A 12,554-nucleotide genomic window follows, 5' to 3' on the forward strand; every position below is an offset into this window, starting at 1 on the left:
GCAACAACAAAAAAAGAGAGAACAACATTGTAAATACTCAAACAATCTTGTCAAGCACCCAATAGGGGGGAGGAGTGCGATGAAAAAGGCTTGTCAACATTATCTGTTTTATTGATTTAACAGTAAAGGCAAGCAGCTTAAGTGTTACGTTGCTTTGGCCACCCCACTGAAAATACAATAGCCACAAATAAAAAAACGTCCTTAAAACGTCCCTTTTTATCACATGCCGGAATCACTTGAGGTTTTGCGTGCATTATTATGTATTTCCTGCATTTCATCATCTTTATGGGCGGCCATTAGAATTTCATAATGTTCAAGTAGGTTTTTCCTCGCCAAGAAATCAATGTCATTTGAACGAGGATATACTGTAGTTAGATACATCTCCAGCAGAACTGGAGAGCAGTATAGGCCTATGTTATGCATCAAGTAGTCACTGATGACACCAAATTAAAATGTATCACAAAAAATGGGTGAAAAAACGTGGAAGATACATTGAAAAACTTGCAAAAACAAGATAAATGTTTTGGCTCCCAAGATTTTGCTCCAAAGCCTGAGCCTTGCTTGCATTATGAGAGAGAGAGAAAGAGAGAGCTATGCGAGAGAGAAGAGAGGAAAGGGGGCACCACATGGGCCTGGAAATCATCAGGAAAACAGATGAATCCATTTTAAATTGTACACAGGGGACGTCTATTTTCTTCATGTTCCAGTGGAAAAGACCGGGCCGAAAAGACTCTCAGTACAATTAGAAGATCACAGAAAGCACTCAGGATGTTTCCTCTGCGCTGGGCCTAGTGCTGAGAACTGTCTCTGTGACTCACCGAAATTGTGTTGACTTCCGTCCCCTCGCCATCCAACAAATGCGATACTTCCTAAAAGACTAAAAACAGAGCGATGGCGACAATCGAATCAAAGACTTAACTCTAGCCTCGGATTCCAAAAAGCTTACATCAATAGCTGGCATTTTAGCTGGATACGCAAATTCCCAAAAAAGCAATTAATACTTTAAAAAATGCTTTTTATATGTATGATGCTTCTTGTTTCACCGGATGTCCACCTTCTGAAGCCGTAATTCTTTGATAAGAATTCAAAGCCTACAGAGCAAATATCTAGTATATAGTGATCTTGGACATTTTCAGCTTTAACGGTTCCAAAATACTGAATAATATACTTGAAAGACATACTTGAGGAATTATGCAATACATGAGTGACTCTCTAGTTGAAGAGCAATAATCTAATAAGTGATTAGGCCTGTATACCGAATAACAAGGTATATCTAATAAGGGCCAATTCGCTGAATACTAGGTCACGGTTAGCAACGGGGGACTAGTTTTCTGCATAGCAGGGGTGGTCTGGCCCTATTCTCTACAGTCAAAGCCTTTAAAGCAGGGCCGATTACGGAATTCAGGAGCAGCTGGCTATTATAGGGCCCCAATCGCCACGAAGTGCCCAGTCACTTCATTAATTCCTCCTCAGGCGAGGGTTGTTGACCAGTCTGACCCCACACAATAAGCAGTCATTTGAAAAATGTATATATTCCCCTTTTGTATGGCCATTTCATTAATTTAGTTTCATTTCATTATTTAACATTGATAGAAGTTGTTCAAAAGGTACACACTCACATGGTCACATACATTTTTTTAAAGATTGACACGATAAACATGGGCTGGGACTTTTGGTGCAATAAATACAGACAGTGATTATGTGTAGGATGATTTTCTCAAGGCACGATGACCGCTAACATTGAATCTACACCACAAACATGCCTATTTTAATATTACACAGGCAGTTAAAAACACTGTCCTGACCAGATAGTTGTACATTTGTTACCTGTATCTGAGCAATTCAACTGTATATGTTATCTTGGTAATGCTCCAATTCTGTCACGAATATAGACACAAAAATATTATAATTAGTCTGCTATGCGATCACGTGAATAATATGATGTTAAAGGACTCATGTTGCATGTTAGTGAGGTACGGAAGCTTGAAGGACTCGAATTCATTTCTTCATTCAGTTTGCTCTATTGCTTACAGCAGGGCTCAGAGGAAAAACTATGAGGAAAAGTTGTTTCTATGTTTCTACTTTACTGTTAAAGTGGAAGCCGTCCATCAAAGCTATGTTACTCCACCCCAACTAATAAGATAGCCTGCATTAATTATTGTTATGATAAAAAATGTAATTAGATGTGGGAGAAACATAACTATTTATAGTTAGAAAGAGAGAGGGCTTTCTTAATGATCTGACTCGGGCTAAATCTCTATTGATTTCTTGTTAAATATACGGCTCAATTAAAGATACAACTGATTAAAGATGACTACAAATTGCCAAACAGGATGTGAGTAGTGTGAGTAGTGCACACCAGGGTAGACCCATTCTGAGCATTACATTATTCTCCCTCCCTCTGTCCTATTTTCACAGGCAAGCAAGATAATTAAGTTACACTGGAATTAATGTTTTCATGTGAAAACCGATATTTCTCAAGTTGATGTTAATTATGGGTCGGAAGTAAAATGTAGGCTAACTCCTGGGTACACTGCTGAGATAAAACATAAGAAAATACGTATTCATGTTTTCAGAATGTTGTATGTGTCATATTTATGAAATGTAATTAGAAAAATACCTTATTTCACTGTTTAAAGAAATATTTTATTTACATGACTACTGAATCCAATATCAAAAACATGACACGATGTGGTAAATTTGACTGAAATGATGTAAATTGTTCACTGTAAATAAAAGACTTAAATAAAAGAACAAAAACATGTTTTTTATAGCTGAAAAAAGAACAAATTTAAACATTAACACAATTGACAATCAAGATGCCAGCTTGTAAATTCTGTAGTAGCTCATGAAACCATTTTGTAACTTTCACTGAAAAACAGAAGCACCTGTTTAACACAAGCAGAGTGCTACTCATTTCCTGTCAAAGTCAACCTTGTCTCCAACAAACACAAACTGAAACCTTGAGAGCTTGTTGCTCTCTTTCAGAGTCAGAATAACAGAATCACGAGAATTCATAATAGTAAAATGCTTTCCCATTAAAAAAAACAAAAAAACGATGGGGATGTTTATGGTAAAATGAGAGTCCCTAAAAAAACGTATTTACCACAAATACTGATTGTGCCCCTTTTTTAAGCTCTGAGCTTGGTTCTAATACAGCACCCCATTCACTCACAGCAAAACCAGAGGCCTTTCAAAGAACAACGGTCTCAACTGAAACTTGAGCCACTTCCATCTCTATTGGTGGTTAGTGGTCTTGCAATCCTTGTTAATTCTCCAATCAACATCTACAAATCTGTAGTCCCTCTACTGGGTAGGCCTCCATTGAAATAGGCCTATAGAAAATAATCTACACATCCGAATACGGTCATACGTCTATAACATCGAATTGAGGGAGAGGAAGAGAGAGAAAGAGAACAACAGAAAGACAAAGAATGAATGAAAGAGTGAGAGGAAGAGAGAGAACACAAAGAGACAGAATGGGTGAAAAAATAAAAATAACAGAGAGTGATACGTTTTTTTTAGATAAGTGAAAGTATGTGGCCAGTACCTGCAGTGAGTTGAGAAAGATGAAGATGTAGGCCATGACTATGGAGAAGGGCACCAGGACGCCACAGAGCCAGGTCAGGCCCAGGATTGGCAGTAGCACCAGCACCGCTTTCACTGCAGCCCTGAGAGAAAGCAACCACAAGCCAATCGACACAAATTGAAGGACTGGGCACCATGCTAGTAGACAGTTTCCCCATTACCCACCCAATCCAGGCACCTCACACTGAAACTCCCCGTCCATTCTGGATCGGATCAGTGCGCAACGCTATGGGCTTGGTTGGACGTGGTTGGCTCCCCACTAGGCCAAATAGGGCAGGTTGGCAGGAGGGTCGACCCAAGCACAACAGGGGCGGCTGGTTAGTCTCATATTGTGACAATTTCCACACTAAATCGCTCCCTAATTCTGTTTAGGATGAAATTACCTTCCATTTCAGGTGACCGCTAAACCGCACCAGCTGTGGGGCTGGCGAGGGCTCTAGTTTATTCAGCGGAGGAATGTGTTTAAGTTTCCACTCAGGCTGCCATCGGGCTGGCCGGCTGACGCTCAACACCAACATTGATATTCCTCCTCCACAGAGTTGTTATTGTGACCAGCGCAGCTGAGTTGCAGGAAAAACATTTACACGTTGAAATGATTTCCACTGATAGATTGTAAACAGCACTTCAGTGAATGAATAATTACACTCAAATTTCACACACCTATACAAAGGGTAAAGGAAACAACAAAGGAAAAAATACCAACACACCATACACTTTACTCTACCTCACCTCTTGCAGTGTAGTTAATATCTTGCAATGCAGTTAATATGTACACTGAGTATATCAAGCATTAGGAACACCTTGCTAATATTGAGTTGCACCCCCACCCCCCTTTTGCCCTCAGAACTGCCTCAATTCGTCAGGGAATTGGACTCTACAAGGTGTCGAAAGCGTTCCACAGGGATGCTAGTCCATTTTGACTTCAATGCTTCCCACTATTGTGTCAAGTTGGCTGGATGTCCTTGTTCTTGATACACACGGGAAACTGTTGAGCGCCTTGAACCTACTACCATACCCCGTTCAAAGGCACTTAAATCTTTTGTCTTGCCCATTCACCTTGTGAATGGCACACATACACAATCCATGTTTCAATTGTCTCCTCCCCTTCATCTACACTGATTGAAGTGGATTTAACAAGTGACATCAATAAGGGATTATAGGTTTCAACTGGATTCACCTGGTCAGTCCATGTCATGGAAAGAGCAGATGTCCATAATGTTTTGTAAGACAAAAAAAATGCATAGTCATTATATAGATAGTTATTTGTATAAGAGATTATAATGCCTCATACATGCTTATAACAAGTAATAAAGTATTATACCTGCTGGCTTTATGCACAATGTTAAAAACTAATTCTAACCAGATTACAAAACCAACCTCAAACCATGGAACTTCTGCAAAGACATAGAACAACTACATTAGTATTGTCTACCACCTAGTAGTAGTCCATTCCAGTGGCAGTAACTGTAATGAAATTACGCCCCTGTGTGGTGCATACCTGATCTGCTCGTAGGCCTGCTCCACAGGACTGCTATCCATTGCCAGCATGATGGACCTCCTCTTGGCTGTGGAGATGGTGATGACCACCACCCGCATCAGAACCATGATGTTCACCTGATGAGAGGACACACATACACTGTCGGTTAGACAGAGACATACAATATATTCACATACATTTCAACAGTGTAAATGCAGTACATAATTGGTTAGAACATGCAAGTCATGTGAGAGGTACTGTTTGTATTCAGAAGGCCTACTCTATCTAAGACATTGTTTTGTCATCTGTTAGAGTTAAATGAGTAGAATTTTTTGGGGGTAATAATTAGGGCTGGCAAACGATAAAAACATTCAATCGTGTTATTAACTCGCAGGATTTTCTCAAAGTGAGCTGTAATTCAAGATTTTTCATGATGACCTCTTGATTTTGTCTAATGTAACGGTTAGCAAAATTAGGTAAATTGAGAAAGAACAATTTATTTAACCTTAATGTCAAATTGTTTTTACATGGCATTGTAGATTTTAGCTGTATAGATGATGTATTTGGGATGTTTTCAGTGTATTTTCAATGCTTTCAGACAATGCAATGCGAGCAAAAAAGTATTGTGTGTGTACATGTGTTCTCACCATAATTATGAAAATGACAGGACCTGCGAAGCCCCAGATGACCCCGTTCTGCACACTGAGCCAACAGTGGCCATCAGCAGAGTACTTCCCTGAGGCAGAGGCCAGGGTAATTGTGACTATCAGCACTGGCAGACCTGGTAGGGAGGGAGGGAGGGAGGGAGGGAGGGAGGGAGGGAGGGAGGGAGGGAGGGAGGGAGGGAGGGAGGGAGGGAGGGAGGGAGGGAGGGAGGGAGGGAGGGAGGGAGGGAGGGAATGAGAGCTAGAGCAAGAGAGATCAGTACTTCATGAGTGTGTGTGTATATGTACTGTATGTGTGTGTTTGTGTATGTACAGTCAGGTACATAATTATTTGCTCTATAAAATAAATAATACAAATACTGAGCTATATTGTATGCTAAAACAAATGGGAAATGATATTATTTTAAACTATTACAATTGCTCAGAGAAATATATTTTGTTTAACAAGTAAAATCTCAAACGATGGGGTTCAAAATTATTTGCACCCGTTTTTAATACTCCAGCACCCTCCCCCTGCGAGGATAATGACAGAGATGTTTTCATGAGATTGGAGAACACGTTGGGAGGGATCTTAGACTATTCCTCCATACAGAATCTTTCAGATCCTTGATATCCTTTGTCTGCTCTTATGGACTGCCCTCTTCAATTCAAGGATATTTTAGCCAAACACCTGGTTGTCTCTGCCAGGAGGCTGACACATGGCCACAAGTGGATTTTCCAGCAAGACAATAACCCCAAGTATTAATCAAAATCCACAAGGAAATGGTTAATTTACCACAAAATCAACATTCAGTCTCCGGACTTGAACCCCATTGAAAACCTGTGGTTTGAACTGAAGAGGGCAGTCCATAACAGCAGATGAAGGATAGGAAGGATCTGGAAATAAATATATATTTCTCAGAGAAATTGTATTAGTATAAAATAATATAATTTCCCCATACAATATAGCTCAGTATTTGTATAATTTATTTTATACAGTCTTTTTTGCTCATATTTATCAAGGGTACCAATAATTATGACCTGACTGTACAGTATATGTACAGTGTATGTGTACAGTATGTCTACTGGGGAGAATGGGATATGGAAAAGACAAATCTCTGTTGCTCAATGGACTAATAAGAAAAATCTTCTTCTATCTTGTTCTTCTGTGTCATACCCCAGCCAATGAGGTAGTAGTACTTCATGTGTTGGTCCTCGATCAGGTTGACCGCCACCACTTTGCTCCAGAGAAGCAGTCCTTCCACCAGCATCCAGCTGAAGGCAGCCATGAAGAAAAGGTGCAGCAGGGCCGCCACCAGGGTGCAGGCCACCTGACAGGGTCAAGGGTCAGATAAACAACACGGCAGACCAATACACTTTGTAAGAGGATACGTCACAAAATGTGGATCCACCCTATCCGTTTCAGAGGTAGCGGTTTCCTAGCAAAGAGAGGTGCCGTAGCTAACTAACTGTAAAGTTCATTATTTTGCCCCACAGTTAGCCAAGATGGTTAGCCTACCTTGTTGTTGACAGCTGAGCCACTGCAGAGAAGGACGATCTGGGCACAGGTTAGCGCAATGAACAGGTTCCTGTGGATAGACGTCCTGTCCGATTTGGGAATGCTGGACAAAATCAAAAGATTTAGTGTTGAAAACATTTATATTTAACAGGACGGCCGAACAATAAAAGCCCAATCAAGTATCTTTGCAATAATTACACATTAATTACTTTCAAAATGTCTGAGAAAGAGAGTAATAGCAGCAATAGAATGGCTTTAAAGGCTCACTCTGTGATTTCTCCAACCCCATCCTCAGCTTTATAGCAAACCAAGTATGGGTCTGTCATTTTGTTGTTATTCAAATGAAGTAGTGGCGAATAACCAGCCATCTCTTGTTTTCATCTGTGTGCCATCGGGTGTGTCTGGGATGGTTTAGGTGTGACTGGCTCATAAATCTCCTTGTCAAGTCGCCTATTCCCGCGATTCCCAACCCCAGCCGATTGACCAATTGGCTATTCCGATTCCCATGCTGATTTGGATCTCCATTGATGAGTTCATTTGCTGCCCTTTAATGCCACCATAAACCTTCAGTGTGTTCTCACACACAGACACTACTAATAACTAGATTAGCACTGTTAAATACTTCTAAAACAGAGCATCAGTGATGACTAAGCAGGATTCCGACCATAGAAATATAATTACTAGAAGGGCCAAAGTCCTTGAGATCATGACAATTTTACTGAAACAAATGACATTGAAATGGAATCGACCCCAACCCTGGTCAAACCAGCCAACAACATACCATTGGAATCATAGAGATACAATCACTCTATGTATCGGTATTTTTTTATTTTTTATTTATTTCACCTTTATTTAACCAGGTAGGCAAGTTGAGAACAAGTTCTCATTTACAGTTGCGACCTGGCCAAGATAAAGCAAAGCAGTTCGACACATACGGCAACACAGAGTTACACATGGAGTAAAACAAACATACAGTCAATAATACAGTATAAAAATAAGTATATATACAATGTGAGCAAATGAGGTGGGATTAGGGAGGTAAAGGCAAAAAAGGCCATGGTGGCGAAGTAAATACAATATAGCAAGTAAAACACTGGAATGGTAGATTTGTAGTGGAAGAAAGTGCAAAGTAGAAATAGAAATAATGGGGTGAAAAGGAGCAAAATAAATAAATACAGTAGGGGAAGAGGTAGTTGTTTGGGCTAAATTATAGATGGGCTATGTACAGGTGCAGTGATCTGTGAGCTGCTCTGACAGCTGTTGCTTAAAGCTAGTGAGGGAGATAAGTGTTTCCAGTTTCAGAGATTTCTGTAGTTCGTTCCAGTCATTGGCAGCAGAGAACTGGAAGGAGAGACGGCCAAAGGAGGAATTGGCTTTGGGGGTGACCAGAGAGATATACCTGCTGGAGCGCGTGCTACAGGTGAGTGCTGCTATGGTGACCAGTGAGCTGAGATAAGTGGGGACTTTACCTAGCACGGTCTTGTAGATGACCTGGAGCCAGTGGGTTTGTGACGAGTATGAAGCGAGGGCCAGCCAACAAGAGCGTACAGGTCGCAGTGGTGGGTAGTATATGGGCCTTTGGTGACAAAACGGATGGCACTGTGATAGACTGCATCCAGTTTATTGAGTAGGGTATTGGAGGCTATTTTGTAAATGACATCGCCGAAGTCGAGGATTGGTAGGATGGTCAATTTTACGAGGATATGTTTGGCAGCATGAGTGAAGGATGCTTTGTTGTGAAATAGGAAGCCAATTCTAGATTTAATTTTGGATTGGAGATGTTTGATGTGAGTCTGGAAGGAGAGCATGCATTTAGTTTTACTTGTATTTAAGAGCAGTTGGAGGCCACGGAAGGAGAGTTGTATGGCATTGAAGCTCGTCTGGAGGGCTGTTAACACAGTGTCCAAAGAAGGGCCAGAAGTATACAGAATGGTGTTGTCTACGTAGAGGTGGATCAGAGACTCACCAGCAGCAAGAGCGACACCATTGATGTATACAGAGAAAATAGTTGGCCCAAGAATTGAACCCTGTGGCACCCCCATAGAGACTTCCAGAGGCCCGGACAACAGGCCATCCGATTTGACACATTGAACTCTATCAGAGAAGTAGTTGGTGAACCAGACGAGGCAATCATTTCAGAAACCAAGGCTATTGAGTCTGACGATGAGGATGTGGTGATCGAAAGCCTTGGCCAGATCAATGAATACGGCAGCATGGTAGTGTTTCTTATCGATGGCGGTTACGATATCATTTAGGACCTTGAGCGTGGCTGAGGTGCACCCATGACCAGCTCTGAAACCAGATTGCATAGCGGAGAAGATGCGGTGGGATTCGAAATGGTCGGTAATCTGTTTGTTGACTTGGCTTTCGAAGACCTTAGAAAGGCAGGGTAGGATAGATATAGGTCTGTAGCAGTTTGGGTCAATAGTGTCCTCCCCTTTGAAGAGGGGGATGACCGCAGCTGCTTTCCAATCTTTGGGAATCTCAGATGACACGAAAGAGAAGTTGAACAGGCTAGTAATAGGGGTTGCAACAATTTCGGCAGAAGTGTTTTGAAAGAAAGGGTCCAGATTGTCTAGCCCGGCTGATTTGTAGGGGTCCAGATTTTGCAGCTCTTTCAGAACATCAGCTGACTGGATTTGGGAGAAGGAGAAATGGGGAAGGCTTGGGCGAGTAGCTGTGGGGTGTGCAGTGCTGTTGACCGCGGTAGGGGTAGCCAGGTGGAAAGCAAGACCAGCCGTAGAAAAATGCTTATTGAAATTCTCAATTATAGTAGATTTATCGGTGGTGACAGAGTTTCCTATCCTCAGTGCAGTGGCAGCTGGGAGGAGGTGTTCTTATTCTCCATGGACTTTACAGTGTCCCAGAACTTTTTTGAGTTTGTGTTGCAGGAAGCACATTTCTGCTTGAAAAAGCTAGCCTTGGCTTTTCTAACTGCCTGTGTATATTGGTTTCTAACTTCCCTGAAAAGTTGCATATCATGGGGGCTGTTCGATGCTAATGCAGAACGCCACAGGATGTTTTTGTGTTGGTTAAGGGCAGTCAGGTCTGGAGAGAACCAAGGGCTATATCTGTTCCTGGTTCTAAATTTCTTGAATGGGGCATGCTTATTTAAGATGGTGAGGAAGGCATTTTTAAAAAATAACCAGGAATCCTCTACTGACGGGATGAGGTCAATATCCTTCCAGGATACCCGGGCCAGGTCGATTAGAAAGGCTTGCTCGCTGAAGTGTTTCAGGGAGCGTTTGACAGTGATGAGTGGAGGTCGTTTGACCGCTGACCCATTACGGATGCAGGCAATGAGGCAGTGATCGCTGAGATCTTGGTTGAAAACAGCAGAGGTGTATTTAGAGGGCAAGTTGGTTAGGATGATATCTATGAGGGTGCCAATGGTATGTTGTTGGCTGGTTTGACCAGGGTTGTGGTCGATTCCATTTCAATTCAGACAACTCTTCATTGGAAATAATGAGAAATGTCTTCAATGAATCTCCTGAATTTAATAAATTCAAATGGAGTTAGAAGCTCAAACTCTGGATGTGGCAACTTACTGTTGAGAAGTTCTGCTGTTAAATCAGGTTTAATTGTGAATGTAGCTACTGATGGATTGCTTTTAAAGGGGCTTGCTTACAATGTTTGTTTTCTCTTACTGTCTTTAAGTAAATGTTGTTGTTTGCTTTTGCATGGCTAAAATATCATATTCCAGTGAGTGCTGACTAAGAAATGGGCCATGCTGGCTTTGGAGGGTGAAGCTAAGTTAGAGAGACCAAATGTCTCCAATGAGGCCATGTTGGCTCAAATTCTTCCCAGTTTCACAGTGGTGGTGTTTTTTTTAAAGTATCAGCTAGGTGACTGGCTAATAAAACACTCACTCCAGCACGGTGAACAGCATCAAGGTCACCACCAGCGCGCACAGAGAGGCCCCAGAGCCAATAAACGTCAGCTTCGTCAAAATATCCTCCTCCTCCTGAGTCCACTGGGGAAAGGGAGAAAAGCATACACACGCATACACACAGTAGGACAAGCCAGTGAAAACACAGTCAACAGATAAGTTTTGTTATCATCAACTGAGTACTGATCACTAGGAACAAGTCTATATTATATCTGATTAACTCCTACATGGGCTGAGGCCTATGGTTCTCCATACTAACAGTGACATCTACTGGGCAATGTGGCACAATACGAGTTTGCAACAGTCTGATGGCAATAAGTGCAAGTGACTGACTTTAGATGAGCTTGATTTGAGGAATACTTGACACAACAATAATACCCTACTAAGCAGAGCAGAGCTGAACTACGCTGGCCTGGCTACAAATCCACCAGTTGCTGGAGTTGTGCGTGCATGCATGCGTGTGTGTGCATGTGTACACAATTCTTTGATGAGCTATCAGAACCGAAACATACCACCACCACAAAGTGTGCACAGCTCTCATCAAGGAAAAGGGTGGCTACTTTGAAGAATCTCAAATATAAAATATGTTTTGATGTGTTTAACAGTTTTTTGTTTACTACATGATTCCATATGTGTTATTTCATAGTTATGATGTCTTCACTATTATTCTACAATGTAGAAAATAGTAAAAAGAAAGAAAGACCTTTGAATGAGTAGGTGTGTCCAAACTTTTGACTGGTACTGTATGTTGTTGCTTTGACAAAGTCATTTCTGAAGATTATTATTTATACTGAACAAAAATATAAATGCAACACGCAACAATTTCAAAGATTTTCCAGAGTTACAATTCATATTTTGAAATCAGTCAATTTTAAAAAATGCATTAGTGCCTAATCTATGAATTTCACATGACTGGGCAGGGGTGCAGCCATGGGTGGGCCTGGGAGGGCATAGGTCCACCAACTTGGCAGCCAGGCCCACCCACTGGGGAGCCAGGCCCAGCCAATCAGAATTAGTTTTTCCCCACAAAAGGGCTTTATTACAGAGAGAAATACTCATCAGCAGCCCCTCTCCACCCACCCTCAGACAATTCCACAAGTGAAGAAGCCGGATATGGAGGTCCTGGGCTGGCGTGGCTACACGTGGTTTGTGGTTTTGAGGCCGCTTGGACGTACAGCCAAATTCCCTAACACGATATTGGAGGCAGTTTATGATATTAAAATGAACATTCAATTATCTGGCAACAGCTCTGGTGGACATTCCTGCAGTCAGCATGCCAATTGCATGCTCTCTCAAAACTTCTAACATCTGTGGCATTGTGTTGTGTGACAAAACAGCACATTTTAAAGTGGCCTTTTATTGTACCCAGCACAAGGTGCAACTGTGTAACGATCATGCTGTTTAACCAGCTTCTTGATATACCACACCTGTCAGGTG

General features: G+C 41.6%; 1 protein-coding gene across 2 annotated transcripts in view; it reads right to left on the reverse strand.

Annotated features, from left to right (window-relative positions):
- The window catches only part of LOC106613480 (adhesion G protein-coupled receptor D2), a 149,178-nt gene that overhangs the window by 111,241 nt on the left and 25,383 nt on the right, over nt 1-12,554 (reverse strand). For both annotated transcript variants that reach the window (XM_014215752.3, XM_082956690.1), the window contains exons 10-15: nt 11,098-11,201; nt 7,229-7,331; nt 6,887-7,040; nt 5,713-5,846; nt 5,087-5,202; nt 3,551-3,671 (exon numbers count right to left, since the gene is read on the reverse strand). In XM_014215752.3, coding sequence (XP_014071227.3) covers nt 3,551-3,671; nt 5,087-5,202; nt 5,713-5,846; nt 6,887-7,040; nt 7,229-7,331; nt 11,098-11,201 — 732 coding nt within the window. The remainder of the gene's footprint in view (nt 1-3,550; nt 3,672-5,086; nt 5,203-5,712; nt 5,847-6,886; nt 7,041-7,228; nt 7,332-11,097; nt 11,202-12,554) is intronic.

This window comes from Salmo salar, chromosome 10, assembly GCF_965601325.2.
Source record: "Salmo salar chromosome 10, fSalSal1, whole genome shotgun sequence".
NCBI classification, from domain to species: Eukaryota; Metazoa; Chordata; class Actinopteri; order Salmoniformes; family Salmonidae; genus Salmo; species Salmo salar.